Here is a 23,544-nt window from a genome sequence, read left to right as displayed (position 1 = left end):
CCTTTATTGGTCAGAGCATTGAGTACAGGAAATTGGGAGGTCGTGTTGCGGCTGTACAAGACATTGGTTAGGCCACTGTTGGAATACTGCATTCAGTTCTGGTCTCCCTGCTATAGGAAAGATGCTGTGAAACTTGAAAGTGTTCAGAAAATATTTACAAGGATTTGGAGGGTTTGAGCTGTAGGGAGAGGCTGAACAGGCTTGGGGCTGTTTTCCCTGGAGTGTCGGAGGCTGAGGGGTGACCTTATAGAGGTTTAAAAAATCATGAGGGGCATGGATAGGGTAAATAAGCAAGGTTTTTTTCCCCAGGGTAGGGGAATCTAAAATGAAACTTAGAGGGCGTAGGTTTAGGGTGAGAGGGGAAAGATTTTAAAGGGACCTGAGGAGCAACTCTTTCACACACAGGGTGGTGTGTGTGTGTGGAATGAGCTGCCAGAGGAAGTGGTGGAGGCTGGTACAGTGACAAGATTTAAAAGGCATCAGGATGGGTATATGAATCGGAGGGGTTTAGAGGGATATGGGCCAAATGCTGGCACTTAAGATGTCTGGCCGGCATGGACGAGTTGGGCCGAAGGGTCTGTTTCTGTGCTGTACAGCTGTGACTCTATGCAATGGCGTCCATCCTATAACACAAACAGTGGACAGTACTCCAGCTAACATCTGAAACTGGCCTTACCTGCACGTGGCTCCATACGCAAAGCCACGTGGTTAGCCCTGAGCTGTCCCACTCAGTTCAAGAGCAGACAAGAGGCAGAAAACTGAGGTCCAGCTAGCAATGGGAGAAAGTGAGGACTGCAGATGCTGGAGATCGGAGGCGAAGAGTGTGGCGCTGGAAAAGCACAGCAGGCCAGGCAGCATCCGAGGGTCAGGAGAGTTAACGTTTCAGGATGCAAAGCTTATGCTGTGTTGTGTTTTTCCAGTGCCACACGTTTCGACCTGAGCCAGCAATCTCCAAAACAATTAAAGAAGGGAAATGGAAATCATTTACCCTTCTTGCCATCTCTGACGACCCCAGCCCACCTCAGCCCAGCCCAGCCCAGCCCAGCCCAGCCCAGCCCAGCCCAGCCCGGCCCGGCCTGTCAGAGGAGCAGGTGACAGATTTTGAGAGGGTCGGTGTTGGTGTCCGCGCTGGGGTAGAAGAACGGGAAGAGCTTCTCGTTGAAGGTGTCCACGAAGGTGTGGAGGTGGGTCATCTCCTCGGCGTCGTAGAAAGAGACCTGGCCCTCTTCGTGGTCCAGGTAGACTCCGATGCGGGAGCGCTCCACGTGGCCGAAGGTCCAGAAGCCGTTCTCTGGCGTGAGGATGACCCAGCCCTCCCGGTCGATGGACTCCGCCGCCACGCCCACGTCCCAGTCCGGCTGGCCGCCCACCTCCACCTCCCAGTAATGCTTCCCCGAGGCGAACCCCTCCGAGGCCAGCACGCAGGCGCAGAAGTCGAAGCGTTCCAGGTTGTCGGGCAGCTGCTGCGAGGTGTACGAGTACTTGACGGCAGTCAGGTCCTCCGAAAGCACCAAGTATGGGTTGGCGGAGCGAGGGTCAAGGGTCAGCGGGGCCGGCACTGCAGGGAGCGAGGGAGAAGGAAAAATAAGTCTGATTACTGGCCAACGGAACGTCACTGATTTATTTACCGTACATACTCGAGCATTAGTCGCATTCTTTTGACCAGATTAGATTCCCTACAGTGTGGAAACAGGCCCTTCGGCCCAAAACGTCCACACCGACCCTCCGAAGAGTAACCCACCCAATCCCATTTCCCTCTGACTAATGCACCTAACTCTCTGGGATAGTTAGCACGGCCAATTCACCTGACCCGCACATCTTTGGACTGTGGGAGGAAACCGGAGCAAACTCGAGAATGTGCAAACTCCACACAGACAGTCGCCCAAGGCTGGAATTGAACCTGGGTCCCTCGTGCTGTGAGGCAGCAGTGCTAACCACTCAGCCACCGCGCTGTCCCGACTATATTATAAGGTTGAATTTATGGGGTCGACTATTACACGGATACTGTTTTTGAGGGGCTGAAATTCCTGCCCGTCAAAACCCATGCCGTATCGTAAGCAGAAACCCAACTGATCTCGAAAAAAAAAACACGGATTATGGTAATTCTGAAAACCCGGAGTGGAACACAACAGCCAACAGACTGGTGGGCCGGGAGCAGAGCGGAACACCAGGCAGACTGGAAAGCTGGACTGGAACATGACGGATGGCACACCGACTCTGTTACCTGCGAAGAACTAGTGTCAACCTTTACACGAGATATATGGAATATTCCAGGTTATTTGGCCAAAAATACGGGGGTCGACCTTTACATGAGATCGACTATTACTAGAATATATATGGTCTTTGATCTTAATAGAAGACAAAAGGGACCTTTTGTAGGGCAGTTGTAGCGCCCCTACGCCTGGATCAGTGTTCAAATCCCATCTGCTCCAAAGGTGTGTGATAAGATCTTTGAATGAGTTGATTAGGAAAACATAAAAATATAAGGAGCTCTGAGGGGGCCTGTTGTGGTGCAGTTGTCTTGCAGGTTGAGTCAGTCATTAGGAAGACAAATGCAACAGTGGCACTTATTTTGAGAGGACTTGACTATAAATAGCAGGGATGTACATCTGAGACTCTATCAGGCTCTGGTGAGACCACATCTGGAATATTGTGTGCAGCCTTGGGCCTCATACACCTCAGGAAGGATGTACTGGTCCTGGAGAGTCTTCAGAGGAGGTTCATGAGAATGGTGGCAGGATTGAAAACTTAAGCATGTGAGGAATGTTTGAGGATTCTGTGTCTATACTCGATGGAGTTTAGAAGGATGAGGGGGGGGATCTAATTGAAACATATTGAATACTGAATGGCCTGGATAGAGTAGATGTTGGGAAGATATTTCCATTGGTGGGAGAGACGAGGAACTGAGGGGGCAGCCTTAGAGTAAAGGGAAGATCCTTTGGAACGGAGATATGGAGAAACTTCTTCAGCCAGAGGGTGGTGATTCTATGGAATTCATTGCCACAGAAGGCTGTGGTGGCCAGATCGATGGGTTCTTGAGTATCAAGGGGATCAAGGGTTACAGGAAGTGGGAGAATGAGGCTGAGAAACTCATCAGCCATGATTGAATGGCGGAGCAGACTGGATGAGCTGAATGGCCTAATTTTTGCTCCTATGTCTTATGGTCTCTATCCTTGAACCGGGAAGCCTGGGTTCAAGTCCCACCTGCTCCAGAGGTGTACAGTAACATCTTTGAACAGTTGGTTAGGAAAATAGGTTAAATAAATAAATATAAGGAAATCCGAGGGGCTTCTTGTGGTGCAGTTTCAGTGTTTCTATCCTTGAAACAGGAAGCCTGGGTTCAAGTCCTACTTGCCTCAGAGATATGTTGTAACATCTCTGAAGAAGTTGAATGGAAAAATAGGTTAATAGAGTTTATAAAAAAAAATGTATAAGGAGGTGAGAAGCTGGGTGCCAATTGAGTGACCTGACTGTACAATTCTTATCATGTTCCTGATGATCGAGGGATTCCAGAATCAGGGATCGCAGTCTAAGGATACAGGATAAACCATTGAGGACTGAGATCAAGGGAAATCTCTTCACCTGGAGAGTAGTGAGCCTATGGAATTCGTTTTCACAGAAAGCTAGCATTGCATGGCTTCAAGGAAGAGTTAAATACTACATCTGGGGCTAAAGGGGTCAAAGGATATGTGGGGGTGGCATGCTGGGGGGAGAAATCCTGAGTACAGACTATTGAGTTGGATAATCGGCCATGGTTGTAATGAATGGGGAACAGGCTTGAAAATCCCAATGGCCTCCCCTCTATGTTTTTAGGAAGCTAATACAGGCGAATCTCAGCAGGTCTGGCAATGGAGAGAGAGAGAAACAGAGTTAACGTTTCCAGTCCGGCACGACCCTTCTTCAGAATGACTCAAAACGTCAACTCTGTTTTTCTCTCTCTGCAGACTCTGCTGGACCTGCTGAGTTTCTCCAGCATTCACTGCATTTCATTTTAGATTTCCAGCATCCGCAGTATTTTGATTGTGAAGCCTTGTCGAACTGGTTGAAGGATTATTGTCATTTGGGCCAATGGTCCACAATGACTTTTTAAACAGTGTGCCCTTTCACCGGATATGGGCATCTCTGGCAAGGCCAGCATTTGTTGCCAATCGTTATTCCCCTTGAACTGGGTGGTTTGCCAGGCTTATTTCAGAGGACAGGTAAGAGTCAGGTGCTATTGCTGTGGGTCTGGAGTCAGGTGTAGATGGTAAGGATGGCAGATTTCCCTTCCCTGAAGAAAATGAATATACCAGTCGTGATTTTACCAACACCGATAATAGTTATTCATGAGTCTAGCTTTATATTTCTAGATTTATTCATCAGATTTAAATTCCACTAGTTGCTAAGGTGAGATTTGAATTAATGCCCCCAGAGCATGAATCACTCCAGGCTTCTGGTCTAGTGGCATCAGTGTTCCTCAGGGATCTTGTGCCACCCTTCTTAATTCCACTTCCATTAACATTTCCTTCCATTCCCTTTTCTCCCTCTCTCTCTCCAGCTTTCCCTTAACTGGATCTATGCTTTGGGAGCTTGCTGTCGATAAACTGGTTGCTGCGTTGCCTGCATCAGGACAGTGGCCAGACTTTCAAATAATTCCCATGATTTGGGAATATCCCGAGCTGGTGAAAGTTCTTCTTGTGACCTATATTAGGTACATCACCCATGTGCAATAACGCGCAGGGCTGCACCTATCGAGACAATTGCTCCCCTTTCACAAGGAAAGAAAGCCTTTAGCAGTAGGTTGCATACACTTCAGCTTGACATTCTCCTCCGGCATTGTGGGATTGAGGCCCCAATCAGATCAGCCGTGATGTCACTGAATGATGCAGCAGGCTCGAGGGGCCGATTAGCCTACTCCAGCTCGTGGTGTTTACGCACTAGTATTATGAGATAATTGCTCAAATGAAGGAATGGTTTGCATTAATGTAGCAACCGGGGTAGGATGTTGCTGTAGATGCTTTGGAGAGAGTGCAGAGGAGGTCTACCAGCATGCTGCCTAGCTTGGAGGGCTTGCCTTACAAAGAGAGATTGTGTGAACTTGGGCTTTTCACCCTGGAGAGAAGAAGGAAGAGAGGTGACTTGATAGAGGTGTGAGAGGCACAGAGAGAGTAGATAGCCAGAGACTTTTCCCCAGGGCAGAAATGGCTGTACAAGGGGGCATAATTTTAAGGTGATTGGAGGGAGGTGATGGCGAGATGTCAGGGGTAGATTCTTTACACAGAGAGTGGTGGGTGCTTGGAATGCACTGCCAGCAGTGGGAGTAGAGTCAGAGACATTAGAGACACTTAAGTGACTGCTGGGCAAGCACATGGACAGCAGTAAGTTGAGGGGTGCGTAGGTTAGGTTGCTCTTAGATTAAGATAAATGCTTGGCACAGCATCGTGGGCTGAACGGCCTGTACTGTGCTGTACTGTTCTGTGTTCTATGTTCATGAGCACATGTCTTACAGTCAATGATTTACAGTTGCGACTTGAGAAAGCTTGCGGTCAATTTACACACAGCAAGCTCCACCTAACCGATGAGATAGTAGTTTTGTTCTTGGTGCTGTAAATAGCAGCCCACACATTGAAGGTAACTGCATTGCTTTGCACCAACGAATCAACACCTTCGAAAGACAATGCATTACTCCCTCAGCTCCAATGGGAGAGTCAGCATGGATCATCAGGCTGTGATGGGACTTGAACTGGGAACCCTCCCAGACTCAGGGGTGAGGGGGGAATGGCGAATGTGCTATCGACTGAGCCAAAGCTGACACAGCAGGTGCGCGAGTTGTCTTGCGTGGCCCGGTGCTTCACGATGTTGACCCAGATTCACCTGGAGTTAACCGCAGAAGCGCCTGGAAGTTATTTCTGACCACTGGCCTGACGCGATCTCAATCGTATTCACATCCGCCTCAAACAGCAGCACCTTTGCGCTACTGCACCCGAGAACATGGCGTGGAGAGGGAGAGTGAGCAGGGCTGGCAGGCGAGGTACAGGAGATGTGGTTAACCACAGACTGTAACAGTAAAACTGTACTGCGTTGTTTCTTCTGTCTGTTATTTTTTTGTCCAACTGCTCCCTCCGCACTGGAGGGAGCCTCTGGACGGAAAAATACCTGACGGTCCCGAGACCCGGTCAAGGGGATAATGGACAGAGCTGTGGGGAAAGGGCAAGGAGGAGTTGGAGAGCTTGCTCAAAGGGCTAGCAGGGGCAGAATGGATTAAATGGCCTTGTTCTATGCTGGAAGGTTCTAAGCCCAGCCTCTCCAGTGTGCGGCTCGAATCCTAAGGCCTTTTGGCTCGTGATGTCCATGCGCACCCCAATTCTTCTCAACCACCCCACCCACCACCTACTCCTTCCACATAGCCCTGCAAATTCGATCCATTTCAAGTGTTGCTCTGAAGATCTTTCGAAGGGTTGCGAGTGCATTTGTGCTGACAATGCTTTCAGTCAGTTGAATATTCTTTAACTTTCTTCAGCCTTAAGCTTCAGGAAGGCCTCCCTAAGCCTTTCCTCATTGAAAGCATTCCTCGGAATCTGCCTCTTCCACAAAATGTTTGATCTTGATGTCTTATGTCTCATCTTGGTGGTCTGGTATGTTTTAGTATGCTCCTGTTAAGGATACTTGGATAGAGTCAAAGAGACATACGGCACAGAAACAGACCATTCGGTTCAACCCGTCCATGCCGACTAGGTATCCTAAATTAATCCCATTTGCCAGCACCCGGCCCATATCCCTCTAACCCCTTCCTATTCATGTCCCCGTCCAGATGCCTTTTAAATGTTGTAATTGTACCAGCCTCCACCACTTCCTCTGTCAGCTCATTCCATACATGCACCACCCTCTGCGTGAAAATATTGCCCCTTAGGTCCCTTTTCAATCTTTCCCCTCTCATCCTAAACCTATACCCTATAGTTCTGGACTCCCCCAACCCCGGGGAAAGACTTTCTCTACTTATCCTATCCATGCCCCTCATGATTTTATAAACCTCGATAAGGTCACTCCTCAGCCTCTGATGCTCCAGAGAAAACAGCCCCAGCCTATTCAACCTCACCCTATAGCCCAAATCCTCCAATCCTGGCAACATCCTTGTGAATCTTTTCTGAACCCTTTCAATTTTCACATCTTTCTGAAAGGAAGGAGTCCAGAATTGCGCACAATATTCCAAAAGCGACCTCACCAAAGTCATGTACAGCCGCAACATGATCTCCCAAATCCTGTACTCAATACTCTGACCAATAAAGGAAAACATACCAAACGCTGCCTTCACTATCCTATCTAATTGTGACTCCACTTTCAAGGAGCTATGAACCTGCACTCCAAGGTCTCTTTGTTCAGCAACACTCCCTNGTACTGAGGGAGTGCCGCACTGTCAGAGGGTCAGTACTGAGGGAGTGTCGCACTGTCAGAGGGTCAGTACTGAGGGAGTGCCGCACTGTCAGAGGGTCAGTACTGAGTGAGTGCCGCACTGTCAGAGGGTCACTACTGTGTGAGTGCTGCACTGTCAGAGGGTCAGTACTGAGGGAGTGTCGCACTGTCAGAGGGTCAGTACTGAGGGAGTGCTGCCCTGTCAGAGGATCAGCACAGAGAGAGTGACGCACTATCAAAGGATCAGTACTGAGGAAGTGCCGCACTGTCAGAGGGTCAGTACTGAGGGAGTGCTGCACTGTCAGAGGGTCAATACTGAGGGAGTGCCGCACTGTCAGAGGGTCAGAACTGAGGGAGTGCCGCACAGTCAGAGGGTCAGTAGTGAGGAAGTGCCGCAGTCAGAGGGTCAGTACTGAGGGAATGTCACACTGTCAGAGGGTCAGTACTGAGGGAGAACCGCACTGACAGAGGGTCAGTACTGAGGGAGTACTGCACTGTCGGAGGGTCAGTACTGAAGGAGTGCTACACTGTCAGAGAGCTGGCATAAGGGAGCGCTGAATAAGAGAGTGTTGAAAATAGATTTGAAACTGAGTTCCTGTCTTTAATGGATGGTGAAGAAACCAATTCAGGTGGCCATTATCTATCCTTCAGCAACTGAAGTAGAACACTAGGGTTTATGGGATGTCACTGGATACCAACGAGTTGCTGCGTTATCCGCAGGATCAACTGTCTGTTCCTTGGAAAGGCAAGAGCTCCATAAACTTCAGGCCTGTTGTGGAACAGATGCACTGGCTCAGAATTGAAATGCCACCTGACCCAAACCGATTAAAAGCCTGGATAAATCTTTCATTCCTGTCAGGAAAAACACACTGAGTCCAATGTGGTAAATACACAGGGTAAAGCTGTGTGCGACTGAACCCTGCAGACTGGCTGGGGGGTGATCGATAGGAAATCACGTGCTGTATCTGAACTTCCCCCGACCGTCTCTGAGATCCACCATTTATTCAGGTGCAGGTTGACAGTGCGGAGAGGGTGAAGGGATTTCAAGTGGTGCTAGCCCACGCATTACCTTGCTGCCTGCAGTGAATGAACGCTTCAGAGAGTAGAGGCGTGTGAAACCACCATGTGAAAGCAGAGCTGCACAGTCATCTTGGAACTCGCTATCTGTGGCTACTCAGCCTCGCCTCACCAAGTCAAAAGATGCACCTGCAGACATCCATCCGAGAGCCAGTGTGACAGCTGGCTCTCAAACAGGAAGCAAAGGTGCAGGCTGGAACTTATTGGGGTGTTCAAACCTCTCCAGGATTGTCCCTGGAAACGAACGTCAATCTCACAGAGGAAGGTCAAGGGACATTGTGTTTCTTTTCAGAAAAAAAGAAAACCTGAACATTTCTCTGCAGATATTTTCTAATCAACCCGTTCACCGACATTACGATGCAGCTCAGGACTGAGTAAGATTTGAACTTAGGCCTCCCAGCTCAGAAGCATGGACATTACATTTCTGTGCGTTACCAAATAAGATCGATGAGGGCAGAGCAGTGGACGCTGTTTTCTTGCACTATAGTAAAGCCTTTGACAAGGTTCCAAATGGTCGACTAATTGGTGATGTTAGGTCACATAGGATTCAGGCTGAGCTTACCAAGAGATGAGGAGAAACCTCTTCACCCAGAGAGTGGTGCCTGTGTGGAATGCTCTGCCCCAGAGGGCAGTGGAGGCCCAGTCTCTGGATTCATTTAAGAAAGAGTTGGATAGAGCTCTCAAGGATAGTAGAATCAAGGGTTATGGAGATAAGGCAGGAACAGGATACTGATTAAGGATGATCAGCCATGATCATATTGAATGGTGGTGCAGGCTCGAAGGGCAGAATGGCCGACTCCTGCAGCTACTGTCTATTGTCTATCTTTGAATACAGGAATTGGGATGTCATGTTGAAGTTGTACAGGATGTTGGTGAGACTTTTTCTGGAGCACTGTGCCCAGTTCTAGTTGTCTTGTTACCAACTGGATACAAAGTTGGCTTAAAGGTAGGAGACACAGTGTGATGGTGGAAGGTTGTTTTTTAGACTGGAGGCCTGTGACCAGTGGTGTTCCACAGGGATCGGTACTGGGCCCACTTTTGTTTGTTATTTATTTAAATGATTTAGATGAGAATATAGAATACATGGTTAATAAGTTTGCAGATGACACCAAGGTTGGTGGTTTACTGGACAGTGAGGAAGATTATCCAAGATTACAAAGATATCTTGATCAATTGGATCAATGGGCTGAGGAGTGGCAGATAAAGTTTAATTTGGATAAATTTGAGATATTACATTTTGGTAAAACAAACAAAGACACGACTTATACAATTAAAAGTAAGGCCTTGGGCCATGTTGTAGAACAGACAGACCCAGGGGTTCAGGTGCATAACTCTGAAGTTTGCATCACGTATAGACAGGCTGCTTAAGAAGGCGTTTAGCACGCTCGCCTTCATTGTTCAGTTGAAAGACTGGAGTGACTGGGCTTGTATACCCTTGAGATTAGAAGGCTGAGAGGGGATCTGATTGAGACATATGAGATTATGAAAGGTTTGGACACTCTGGAGGCAGGAAACATGTTTCCGCTGATGGGTGGATCATAATGAATGGTGGTGCAGGCTCGAAGGGCAGAATGGCCTACTCCTGCACCTACTGTCTATTGTCTATTGTCTATCTTTGAATACAGGAATTGGGATGTCATGTTGAAGTTGTACAGGATGTTGGTGAGGCTTTTTCTGGAGCACTGTGCCCAGTTCTAGTTGTCTTGTTACAGGAAGGGTATTATTTAGCTGGAGAGGGATCAGAAGAGATTTACCAGACTGTTGCCGGGAATGAAGAGTTTGAGTTGGAGTCAAATGGTCAGAAGAGACTAGATATGGTGTGGGAACCCTTGTAGCACAGTGGTAATGCTTCTGCCTCTGAGCCGGAAGACCCAGATTCAACTTCCATTTACTCCAGCTGCTGTATCTTCATGTTGATTAGGGAAATATCTAGGATGGAACCCATGTGGTAAATTCCCTACCTTGGAGCTAGGAGGCCCAGTTTCTAAGTCCGACCTGGCCCAGAGGTGTAAATTAAAAGGTTGATTTTATTAAAATTACAAATCGAGATATGGTGGGGCCCAGCAATCAATCCATGCTTGTAACTGATGACTTGAGCTTGTCTGGATGACACAGAAGTAGCCATTGTAAAACTTGCAAAGTTACGCATAATGACTTTGTTTTTGCATTCATATAGCACCTTTCCTGGCCTCAGACCTCCCAAAGTGCTCTCCAATCAATTCAGTTCTTTTTGTAAGTCCTAACTGCAATGTAATTGGGAACGAATCATCCCTTTTAAGTTAAATTGGGGATGAATATTGACCAGGAAGAAGGCACATTCTACCTTCCTCAGCTATAACTTTGGTGCGACTTTAGAATCATAGAATTCCTATAGTGCAAAGAAGCCATTCAGCCCATTGAGACTGATCTTCCGAAGAGCATCCCAGCCAGATCAATTGAGCATGGCTGGTCCACCTAACCTGGACACCTTTGAACTGTGGGAGGAAACCCACACAATCACAGGGAGAATGTGCAAACTCTACACAGAAAGTTGGCCCGAGGCTAGAATTGAACCTGGGTCACTGGTGCTGTGAGGCAGCAGCACTAACCACTGAGCTACTGTGCCACCCTAGTACATGCTCATGTGCTTATCTTAATGTTCCTATCATATCTGCTTCCACCTGTACATCCCTGGAATCTATGGGGCAATTTCCCATGGCCAAGCCATCCAAACTACATATCCCTGAACACTATGGGAATTTAGCATGGCCAATTCACTTAACCCGCACATCTTTGGGCTATGAGAGGAAACTGGAGCACCCAGAGGCAACCCATGCAGACACGGGAAGAATATACAAACTCCACACAGGCAATCACCCGAGGGTGGAACCAAACCCGGGTCCCTGGCACTGTGAGGCAGCAGTGCTAACCACTGAGCCACCCTGGTATTCAAGCAGATGGCTCAGCTGACAATGCTGTAGTTCCTCAGTACCGCAGATTTTGGGTCATATGCATGTGCAACATTGTGAGTTCAAGCCCCATCTCAGGGAACTCAGTCTGCAATGCATTCACTCTCATGCGCTACTGAGGGAACTCTGCCAACTGTACAGACGTTAGGCTACTGCCTCATAGCAAGGACTCATCTGTACAGTCAGGAGATCCTGTGACACTCTTTCAAGGAAGACCAGGAGAGACATCCCTGGTGTTGCTGCCAATATCGATCCGCAGGTCATATCAGTAAATTGCAGCTTATCGGATCATTTATCTCACTGGCTGTTTACTGGTATTAGCACAGCAGCTGCCGCACAGCAGCTGCCACACATCCCTCATCGTACCAGTGTTGACACTTTACGGCCAAAAACAATGGTTGTCAAGTGTTTCGGGATGTGACAAGGATATAGAAGGTTATCTGTACCTTCTGTCAAGAGGGTAGATCGGAGACGCTGGGTTTTTCTTCAGGAGAAGAGGGCTGAGTGGAAATTTGACAGATGCATTGGACATTGTGAAGGCTCTGGACTGAGTTGATGTGGGGAAAACATTCCTAGCTTGCAAGGGGTTCAAAAACACCAGGGCACCAGTCAAACCAAAGCAAAAGTGACACACTCCCTTGTTCGGGTCTGGAAGTGCAATGCCTGGGACTATGGTGGAGACAGGTTTAATTAAGGCATTCAAAAGGGAGTCAGGTTTGTATGTTTTAGAAGGAAGCACAGGCAGGACTACCTGAGTAGCGTGGGGAGTAGGACCTTGTGAAATGCTCATTCTGAGAGCTAGTGTCAAAATGATGTGCCAAACGGCCTCATTGCATGATTGTAATGGCTCTTGTGATTCTATGGCTGTGACGCTTTTTTTCTTAGTTGTTAGCCTGTATCCCGATGTGATGGTAGTGGCTGTTGTTATTGTGCGTGCTTACCATTTTAACCTGTGCAGTGCCTCACCTGGACTGATCCGTTTTCTCATCTTCTTCCACACCGCATACTGCAAGGGGCCCTGAAAAGAGCCAACGTTCAACCTTCGGGCTGGGACAACCTCACAGCTCGCAACGCCTTGCTTCAGCCTGTTGAATGGAGAAGATGGCGGAAGCTTGAGTTATTTTCACAGCGGATTGTGCCTCACTCATTTCCCAACCCCATTCTAGTACTATTCCTCTTTTTACAATTCATTGGATGGGGGGGGGGAGGGGTCACTTGTCTGCGCCAGCATATATTGGCTGAGCTTTCATTACCCAAAGGTAATGTTGCTGTGGGTCTGGAGTCACATGTAGGCCTGACCAGGTAAGGATGGCAGCCTCTCCCTAAAGCTCAAACCCTCCTACATCCTTGCAAGTATTTTCTGAACCCTGGCTCAGTGGTTAGCACAGCTGCCTCACAACGCTAGGGACCCAGGTTTGATCCCTGCCTTGGGTGAAAACTTGACCTACTCTTGGGAAATTAAGAAGGGCAGGTGACTGAGATGTGAGTGGGGGAGCACTTTGGGGCCAGTGTCCGTAATTCTATTAGTTTTAGGGGGGGAGGCAATGGCCTAGTGGTATTATCGCTGGGCTGTTAATCCAGAGACCCAGGGAATGTTCTGGGGACCAGGTTCAAATCTCTCAACAGCAGATGGTGGAATTTGAATTCAACAAAAATACGAAATTAATGGGTGGCACGGTAGCTCAGTGGTTAGCACAGCTGCCTCACATTGCCAAGGACCCAGGTTCAATTCCCACCTCAGGTGACTGTGTGGAGTTTGCACATTCTCCCCGTGTCTGCGTGGGTTTCCTCCAGGTGCTCTGGTTTCCTCCCACAGTCCAAAGATATGCACATCAAGTGAAATGGCCATGCTAAATTATCCGTAGGGAATGGGTCTGGGTGGATTACTCTTCGGAGGGTCGGTGTGGAATTGTTGGGCTGAAGGGCCTGTTTCCACACTGTAGATAATCTAATCTACATCAACCTGATGTTGTATGATTTTTAACCTATGAATGTTGGCATGTGCGCATAAGGATATTGCAAAATAACTATTCTGATCTTACCTTTCTGACAGGTCTTTGATGTCCTGTGAAATGAAGGGAATACAATAAAGACTGAGATGAAAGATCACAGTAACACATTCCAACATCTCAGAAGTGCTCAGAACAGGAAGACAGCAGCACATTGTTATTATTTAGACAAATCAGCACAAAAGCTATTTCACTACAGCAACAAGTGACAACAATCAGTGGCTGAGGCCAGTGAGCCTCAGTGGGTATCAGGTCCGGAAAGCCGTGGCAGAGGAATTGAGGAACGGGAATGGTAGCAGACTGAGGTATGAGGGAGGAGGAAGATCGAACCATAGGATCCCTACAGTGCTGAAAGAGGCTTTTCAGCCCATTGAGTCGGCACTGACCCTCTGAGGAGCATTCCGCCCAGATCTACCCCCCTGCATCGCATACCCAAACCCTGCATGGGAATTTTACCATGGCTAACCCACCCAACCTGCACATCCCTCGAAACTACAGGGCAATATCCCATGGCCAATCCACCTAACCTGCACATCCCTGGACACCGTGGGCAATTTAACATGGTCAATCAACCTAACCTGCACATCCCTGGACACTGTGGGCAATTTAACATGGTCAATCAACCTAACCTGCACATCCCTGGACACCGTGGGCAATTTAACATGGCCAATCCACCCTAACCTGCACATCCCTGGACACTGTGGGCAATTTAACATGGCCAATCCACCTAACCTACACTTGGGAGGAAACTGGAGCACCCCAGAGGAAACACACACAGACACGGGGGGATCATGCAAACTCCACACATGATTTCTCACATGGCAGCAACTGTATGAGCTTTGTTCACGGAAGGAGGGCTTCATTGACTGGGCATTTTTCCCCCAGCCCCAGTTGCCCAGGAGAAGATGGTGATGGTAGTAAGGTGTTTTCCAGAACTTTTGTGGTCCATAGAGTGTCACCTACTCTACATTAGAACCAGCATTCCAGGATTTTGATCCATTTGGAAAGTCCTTTTGAAGTGACACTGCAATGCATCTTGCAGATGTTAAACACTGCTGCCACTTGAGCCTTGTAGATGGTGGACAGACTTTGGGGAGTCTCGAGGTGAGTTGCTTACCGACAGAATTTCCAGCCTCTGATCTGCTCTTGTAGCCATTAGATTAGATTCCCTGCAGTGTGGAAACAGGCCCTTCATCCCAACAAGTCCACACTGATTCTCCGAAAAGCAACCCACCCAGACCCATTCCCCTACATTCACCCCTGACTTGTGCACCCAGCACTACGGACAATTTAGCATGGCCAATTCACCCAACCTGTACATCTTTGGACTGTGGGAGGAAACCGGAGCCCCCGGAGGAAACCCACACAGTCACGGGGAGAATGTGCAAACTCCACACAGACAGTTGCCCGAGGTGGAAATCGAACCCGGGTCCCTGGTGCTGTGAGGCAGCAGTGCTAACCACTGAACCATCGTGCCGCCCAAGAAAATCGCTAGGTGGTGAACAGCCACAAATATGCCTTCTCTGAGGATTGAACTCAGATTATGAGACTGACGTGCTGCCTACTGCGCTAAGAAGGCCAGGGCTAGCCCATTGTAGTTTACGGTCAATGGTAGCCCCCAGAATGTTGGGGGGTGGGGGTGGGGGACATTCAATGTCAAGACAATGATGAGATTGTCTCTTGTTGGAAACAGCCATTGCCTGGTCCTTGTGAGGAACTTGTGCCAATGTTGTGTTTAGGGGATGTTACTGTATTGGAACAGTTAATGAGTAATAGTTACTGTATCAACTGGTAAGTGTTCCAAGAGAGTGAAGTTATTCCAATTCCTACTCTTTTTTTGTTGCACTTTAACTATAGTGGATGGATAAAGTGCATTTTGCTTTAAATCCAGTAGTTTGACTAATGGGATTGCATCTGGAATGCAAAACCTAATATTTGCTTTTAAAATAAGCGAATGTTTTGAAATGGATTATCTCTTGAGCAGGGGGTTTTGGACTGGTCCGTAACATCTGGGAGTGCAGAAGAGAGTAACAAGGGATCCCATGCCACTCTGTAATGGGGTGAGGGGGTATGGTATGAAGAAGGGTATCTGTAGGTTGGGAGGGTTACATTTCAGACATTGTATTAATCGATTCCCATTTTAACAATGTATACGTATTCTTACAGCCCCTTATCGAACTGTGTTATCTCTCTAAAGAGAACCTGAACACAATTCCACGTGCATGCAGAAGGGAAATGTTACCGCACGACTGTGTCATCTCATAAAAGAATTAGCGTGTGTGAAAAAGGAGTCCTTCAAAGGCAAAACGCAGGCCCTGAAACTCAAAAAGCAGCCCTCAAGGAGCTCCGGAAATAAAGAAATCATTCTGACCCCTGCCCGGATGAGTGCAGCTCTGACAACTCTGAAGAATGTTCCAGAGGCCAGATTGCACCTAAATTGGAATGGGACTAATATACTGGCAGGGAGATTTGTTTTGATAAGGGATAGCATTACAGCTGTGCTGAGGGAGGATATTCCCGGAAATACATCCAGGGAAGATATTTGGGTGGAACTGAGAAACAAGAAAAGGATGATCACCTTATCGGGGTTGTATTATAGACCCCCTGATGGTCAGAGGGAAATTGAGAAACAAACTTGTAAGGAGGTCTCAGGTATCTGTAAGAATAATAGGGTGGTTATGGTCAGGGATTTTAACTTTCCAAACATAGACTGGGACTGCCATAGTGTTAAGGGTTTAGCTGGAGAGGAATTTTTTTAAGTGTGTACAAGACAATTTTCTGATTCAGTATGTGGATGTATCTACTAGAGAAGGTGCAAAACTTGATCTAGTCTTGGGAAATAAGGCAGGGCAGGTGACTGAGGTGTCAGTGGGGGGAGCACTTTTGGGCCAGTGACCATAATTCTATTAGATTTAAAATAGTGATGGAAAAGGATAGACCAGATCTAAAAGTTGAAGTTCTAAATTGGAGAAAGACCAATTTTGATGGTATTAGGCAAGAACTTTCAAAAGTTGATTGGGGCAGATGTTCGCAGGTAAAGGGATGGCTGGAAAATGGGAAGCCTTCAGAAATGACATAACGAGAATCCAGAGAAAGTATATTCCTGTCAGGGTGAAAGGGAAGGCTGGTACGTATAGGGATTGCTGGATGACAAAAGAAATTGAGTGTTTGCTTAAGAAAAAAAGGAAACATATGTCAGGTATAGACGGGATAGATAGAGTGAATCCTTAGAATATAAAGACAGTAGGAGTGTACTTAAGAGGGAAATCAGGAGGGCAAAAAGGGGACATGAGATAGCTTTGGCAAATAGAATTAAGGAGAATCCAAAGGGTTTTTACAAATACATTAAGGACAAAAGGGTAACTGGGGAGAGAATAGGGCCCCTCAAAGTTCGGCAAGGCAGCCTTTGTGTGGAGCTGCAGAAAATGGGGGAGATACTAAATGAAATTTTGCATCAGTATTTACTGTGGAAAAGGATATGGAAGATATAGAATGTAGGGAAATAGATAGTGACACCTTGAAAAATGTCCATATTTCAGAGGAGGAAGTGCTGGATGTCTTGATACGCATAAGGTGGATAAATCCCCAGGACCTGATCAGGTGTACCTTAGAACTCTGTGGGAAGCTAGAGAGGTGATTGCTGGGTCTCTTGCTGAGATATTTGTATTATCAATAGTCACAGGTGAGATGCCGGAAGACTGGAGGTTGGCTAACGTGGTGCCACTGTTTAAGAAGGGCGGTAAAGACAAGCCAGGGAACTATAGACCGGTGAGCCTGAGCCTGACCTCAGTGGTGGGCAAGTTGTTGGAGGGAATCCTGAGGGACAGGATGTACATGTATTTGGAAAGGCAAGGACTAATTAGGGATAGTCATAGTAAGTTTGCAGATGACACCAAAATTGGAGGTGTAGTGGACAGTGAAGAAGGTTACCTCAGATTACAATGGGATCTTGATCAGATGGGCCAATGGGCTGAGAAGTGGCAGATGGAGTTTAATTCAGATAAATGTGAGGTGCTGCATTTTGGGAAAGCAAATTTTAGCAGGACTTATACACTTAATGGTAAGGTCCTAAAGAGTGTTGCTGAACAAAGAGACCTTGGAATGCAGGTTCATAGCTCCTTGAAAGTGGAGTCTCAGGTAAATAGGATAGTGAAGAAGGTGTTTGGTATGCTTTCCTTTATTAGTCAGAGTATTGAGTACAGGAGTTGGGAGGTCATGTTGCGCCTGTACAGGTAATTGTTTAGGCCACGTTTGGAATATTATGTGCAATTCTGGTCTCCTTCCTATCAGAAAGAAGTTATGAAACTTGAAAGAGTTGATAAAAGATTTACAAGGATGTTGCCAGGGTTGGAGGACTTGAGCTATAAGGTGAGGCTGAAAAGGCTGGGGCTGTTTTCCCTGGAGTGTCGGAGGCTGAGGGGTGACCTTATAGAGGTTTACAAAATTATGAGGGGCATGGATAGGATTAATAGACAAAGTCTTTCCCCTGGGGTTGGGTAGCCCAGAACTAGAGGGCATAGGTTTAGGGTGAGAGGGGAAAGGTATAAAAGAGACCTAAGGGGCAACGTTTTCACACAGAGGGTGGTGAGCTGCAAGAGGAAGTGGTGGAGGCTGGTACAATTGCAACATTTAAGAGGCATTTGGATGGGTATATGAATAGGAAGGGTTTGGAGGGATATGAGCCAAGTGCTGGCAGGTGGGACTAGATTGGGTTGGGATATCTGGTCCGGACGGATGTGTTGGAACGAAGGGTCTGTTTCTGTGCTGTACATCTCTCTGAATCTATGACTCAATGTTTGGGGGGAGTCCAGAACGAGGGCTCACAGTTTGACAATAAGGGGTGAACCATTCAGGACTGAAATGAGGAATAATTTCTTCACTCAGAGAGTTGGGAACCTGTGAAATTCTCTCTCACAGGAAGCCAGTTCTTTAGATATATTCAAGAGGGAGCTGGGCATGGGCCTTGCAACTAAAGGGGTACAGAGAGAGAGAGCGAGAGTGGGATACTGAGATTGCATGATCAGCCCCGATTATATTGAATGGTAGTGCAGGCTCGAAGGGCCGAATGGCCTACTCCTGTACCTTGTTGCTATGTTTCTATTTTCCATCTACTCTTTCTACAAAACTGACCCTTTTTCAGCTGAGGTTGTAGGTCCTGTGCCCTTCCCTCTATTTGTCTCGTTGTCCAATACAGTTTCTGTGGGACGCCTTGCGATGGCCCTTATGGCCTTCAATAAGAGTTCTGACTCAAAGTTAAAGTGGAGATCCACCTACAGCCCAATCCCTACCTCCTCTTCCTGCCTGGAATAGGCCAGATGGGCGGGATTCCCCAAGAGTCTTACCTGGAGTAAGCAGACAGGGTCTTCCTCGTTGAGTTTTTGTTGAACACTGACGAGCATGGTTTCCAGGGTGGATTTCTCTGCGTGCACCTTATTCAGGTTCTCCTGCATCTCTTGCAGGAGTTTGTCCTCCTCCTCTCGAAGCCTGCCCAGGACAATGTCCTGCTCCTCCTGCAGGAAGGTGTGGAGTGCCTCGAACTCTGAGGCGATGCGACCCTTTATAGTCTCCGTCCTGTCCTGTTTGATACAGACGGCAAGCTCAGATCACAGTGGATTCTCACCCACTGACAATGCCACCTTCCCCACCCCCCCTGGCTCACAACAAGATCTGGACAACATCCTGGCAAGTGGCAAGTAACATTCGCTGCCACATTAATGCCAGGCTATGGCCATCTCCAATAAGAGACAATCTAGCCATCGCCCCTTGCCATTCAATGGTGTTACCATCACCGCAACCCCCACTATCAACATCCTGGGAGTTACCACTGACCCGAAACTCATCTGAACTCGCCGCATAAACTCAGTGGCTACAAGAGCAGGTCAGATGCTAGTTATACTACAGCGAGTAACTCACCTCCTGACTCTCCAAAGCCTGTCCACCATCTACAAGGCACAAGTCAGGAGTGTGATGGAATACTCCCCACTTGCCTGGATGGGTGCAGCTCCAACAACAATCAAGAGGCTCGGCACCATCCAGGACAAAGCAGCCCACTTGATTGGCACCACATCCACAAGCATCCACTCCCTCCACCACCAACGCTCAGTAGCAGCAGTGTGTACCATCTACAAGATGCACTGCAGAAATTCACCAATGATCGTCAGACAGCACCTTCCAAACCCACGACCACTTCCATCTAGAAAGACAAGGGCAGCAGATACATGGGAACACCACCCCCTGCAAGTTCCCCTCCAAGACACTCACCACCCTGACTAGGAAATATATCACTTCTCCTTCACTGTCGCTGGGTCAAAATCCTGGAATTCCTTCCCTCAGGGCATTGTGGGACAACCCACAGCAGGTGGACTGCAGCGGTTCAAGAAGGCAGCTCACCACTACCTTTTCAAGGGGGCAACTAGGGACAGGCAGTGAATGCTGGGCCCAGCCAGCGACACCCACATCCCACAAAACTGCACAATCCTCCTACTTTTACCCCTGCTGTAGCTCCACTCAGTCCTCTGGCAAGTCCACCCAGCCACTGCTATCGCAGAGTTGAGAGAACTGCTTTGGTGGGCCTTGACTCTGTTTCCACCTGACAGCGACCTGTGCTGCACTGCCGAAGATGGCTTTGCAGCCCATCGGACCGATACTGGTTTTGTCAAAGAATAGTCCAATCCCACAAACTCTATTGCTTTGCCAATGTTACACTTTTTTCATCTTAGTGCTTCTCAAGAATTACAATTGGATCTGCCTCCACTGTCTATTCAGGTAGCATTTTGGATTAGTATTAGAATTACAATTCGTTCCTTGAAAGTGGAGTTGCAGGTAGATAGGATAGTGAAGAAGGCTTTCCTTTTTTGGCCAGGCCATAGGAGCTGGGAGATCATGTTGCGGCTGTACAGGACCTCGGTGAGGTCACTTTTGGAATACTGTGTGCAACTCTGGTCTCCCTCCTATTGAAAGGGTTCAGAAATGATTTGCAAGGATGTTGCCAGGCTTGGAGGGTTTGAGCTATAGGGAGGGGGTTGAATAGGCTGCGACTGTTTTTCCTGGAGCGTCGGAGGCTGAGGGGTGACCTTATAGAGGTTTATAAAATCATGAGGGGCATGGATAGGATAAATAGACAAAGGTTTTCCCTGGGGTGGGAGAGGGCATGGGTTCAGGGTGAGAGGGGAAAGATTTGAAATGGATCCAAGGGGCAACATTTTCACGCAGAGGGTGGTGCGTGTATGGAATGAGCTGCTAGAGGAAGTGGTGGAGGCTGGTACAATTACAATATTTAAAAGGCATGTGGATGGGGACATGAATAGGAAGGGATATAGGCCAAGTGCTGGCAAGTGGGACATGATTTATGTAGGATATCTGGTCAGTGTGAACGAGTTGGAGCGAAGGGTCTGCTTCCGTGCTGTACATCTCTATGAGTCGAAGAGTGTGCTGTCACATCTACTCAGGGGAGTACAGTAAAAAGTTTACAAGTTGCCTCTTATAGCACTGTTTTTGGTACAAAGGTACCTGGGTAGAGATTCTTGAGTAACAATTCTCCACAAAATGCATGCCAATATAATCTTGTATATGGAAAAGATGTATTTAGTTTGTTTGGATAGAGTCAAACTGCAATGTTTGTCTGTTCCCATATGCCACTGTACGGAACCGAACCACATTTGTGACTCTGTGTGTACATAAGATATTTTTAAGAATAAAGTATATTTTTGAAATGAGAAAATCAACTCCCTACAAAACAATTGTTATCCTCATTTCGACGCCACTTATCTTAAATCTGTGGTTTCTGGTTTTCAGCCTTCTGTCAGTGGAAGCATTAATTCACTCTATCATATTTACTGCATGTCCCCTCAATCTCCACTATCCAAAGGATAACAATCCAGACTTATCTCGGCCTATCAGTCTAACTGAAGTAGCTCAGCCCTGGAACGATTCTAATAAATCTCTCCAAGGCCTTAGCATTTTGATTGGATGGTGGTGTCCAGAATTGGGCACAATCGTCCAACTGGGTGTGAACTGGTGTTTTATACCGTTCTCCACTCTGTGGCCAGTCATTTTCAATCTGTCTCCTCTGATTGTCGAGCTCCTCCAGCCATTGGAAACACTTGTCTTCATTTCCTCTATGGACGCTCCTTGTGATGTTAAACACCATGACGAAACCTCCCCTTAAACTCGCTACTCATCTTAGTGATGACGAACTGCTCTTGTAGGGAACAGTGATTTTTTTTTAAAAAAAACACATTGTATCATCATTTTGTTCATGGTTACTCGACTGGACTCTTGTCCCGCGGCGCCAGTTATTTGATGGAAAAAATTGCAATGGTGGGAATTGTCAGGGACTTTTGTTTGATTTTGTCAGGAGCATGAGGTTAATTATAAACCTGATGGCTGAGAATTGAACACAGACTAAGAATTGAATCTTGGCCTTCTGAGGGTGAGCAGTCACTGAGTGATGTCTTTTCTACCAGGCCAGCTGACAGGGTTAAATGTGGACTGGCATTGTGCTATGTTGGGTGATTGATGTCCCTTGAGACCAACTGTAGTCTCAGATCCTCTTTCTTATCTCCATCTGTTGAGATATTTGGCCTTAAATCATGGTGGGGTTATTAGAGACAGCAATACACCATCTCACTACAGCTACAGGGGTCTCTGCAAACAATGTGACAAACATGCATTTAGGACTTGCCTCAAATTACAAAGACGCCATTTAAAAAGAGCAGGAGGAGGCCATTCAGCCCCTTGAGCCTGTACTGCCATTCAAAAAGCTCATGGCTGATCTGTGGCCTAACTTCAAATAGTTGTCTTTGGCCCACATCCCCTCATACCTTTGCTCAAGGAAGATGGGTCAGATTTAAAACTAACAACTTCCACAGCCATTTGTGCAAAAGAGTTCCAACCCCCTACCATCTTGTGTGTGGAGGTGGTTCCTAAGGTCTCTCCTGAACGGTCTGGCCCTAATTCTCAGACTACGCCCCTAATTCTGGAATCCCCAACCAGTGGAATTTGTTCAACTGATTCAATGTTGAGTAGATTCTTACAGAGCTAAAGGGTGCAATAGGCCAAAGTCCAGTCTCTGCTGAGTTGGGTCCAGGTATACCGAAAAGCAACAGTGGACGGGATGCAATTCTCAACATGGACCATCCTCAAGATGCACTTCAGAAATTCACCAAGGCTCCGCAGACAGGACCTTCCAAGCCCATGGGGTCTCTTCCATCTAGAAGGACATGGGCAGCAGATATATGGAAACACCGCCACCTTCAAGTTCCCCTCCAAACGACTCACCATCCTGATTAGGAAATATATTACCGTTCCTTCACCGTCGCTGGGTCAAAATCCTGGAATTCCCTCCTTAACAGCATCTGTCTGCACCACATGGACTGCAGCAGTTCAAGAAGGCAGCTCACCACCACCTTCTCAAGGGGCAACTAGGGGACGGGCAATAAACTCTGGCCCAGCCAGCAAAGTGCTCGTCCAATGAAAGAATAAAAAATGTCTTTTGTTCCAGGGAGGAATACCATCTGCAAGAGATCCTTCTCTCGTTAGGTGGTGCCTCCACTGGAATGGACATCAGTGTGGCCATTGTTTGAGAACAGATTGGGTTCCCCTGCAGTGTCCACACAGCCCCAGAGCATGTGGGCACCTATTGGGCATTGCACAGGCAATGACTGGTCACTTTGGTGAGACGGTAGAGACTGGAATGTCATGGATGGAAGAAGGGCTTATGCCCGAAACGTCGATTCTCCTGTTCCCTGGATGCTGCCTGACCTGATACGCTTTTCCAGCAACACATTTTCAGCATGGATGGAAGTATAACCAGGCACTGGGAAATGAAAAGGGGCACAATGCAATATTCCCTGTGACTATAACTGAGTATAATAGCATAACCAGCAAGCTAGGCCGAATGATCCAATCTCAAATCCCCCTGGTGCAACGTACCATTTAAATTCAATTCATTACATAAAACCTTGAATGGAGAGATTCGTCGTTGTGGTTCTGTTCGCCGAGCTGGGAATATGAGTTGCAGACGTTTCGTCCCCTGTCTAGGTGACATCCTCAGTGCTTGGGAGCCTCCTGTGAAGCGCTTCTGTGATCTTTCGTCCGGCATTTATAGTGGTTTGAATCTG

The 23,544-nt window shown here is 47.5% G+C and overlaps 1 protein-coding gene across 1 annotated transcript in view; it reads right to left on the bottom strand.

Moving 5' to 3' along the window:
* Positions 1-1,077: 1,077 nt before the first annotated feature.
* Positions 1,078-23,544, bottom strand: part of LOC122541249 (E3 ubiquitin-protein ligase TRIM69-like) — a 69,016-nt gene continuing 46,549 nt past the window's right edge. Inside the window, exons 7-10 of the mRNA XM_043677866.1 lie at positions 18,766-18,999; positions 13,457-13,479; positions 12,381-12,499; positions 1,078-1,558 (exon numbers count right to left, since the gene is read on the bottom strand). Of these exons, the coding sequence (XP_043533801.1) occupies positions 1,080-1,558; positions 12,381-12,499; positions 13,457-13,479; positions 18,766-18,999 (855 nt within the window). The 3' untranslated portion in view covers positions 1,078-1,079. The remainder of the gene's footprint in view (positions 1,559-12,380; positions 12,500-13,456; positions 13,480-18,765; positions 19,000-23,544) is intronic.

The sequence above is a fragment of the Chiloscyllium plagiosum genome, chromosome 37 (assembly GCF_004010195.1).
Source record: "Chiloscyllium plagiosum isolate BGI_BamShark_2017 chromosome 37, ASM401019v2, whole genome shotgun sequence".
Lineage (NCBI taxonomy): Eukaryota > Metazoa > Chordata > Chondrichthyes > Orectolobiformes > Hemiscylliidae > Chiloscyllium > Chiloscyllium plagiosum.
This window is presented reverse-complemented; position numbering and strand designations above follow the sequence as displayed.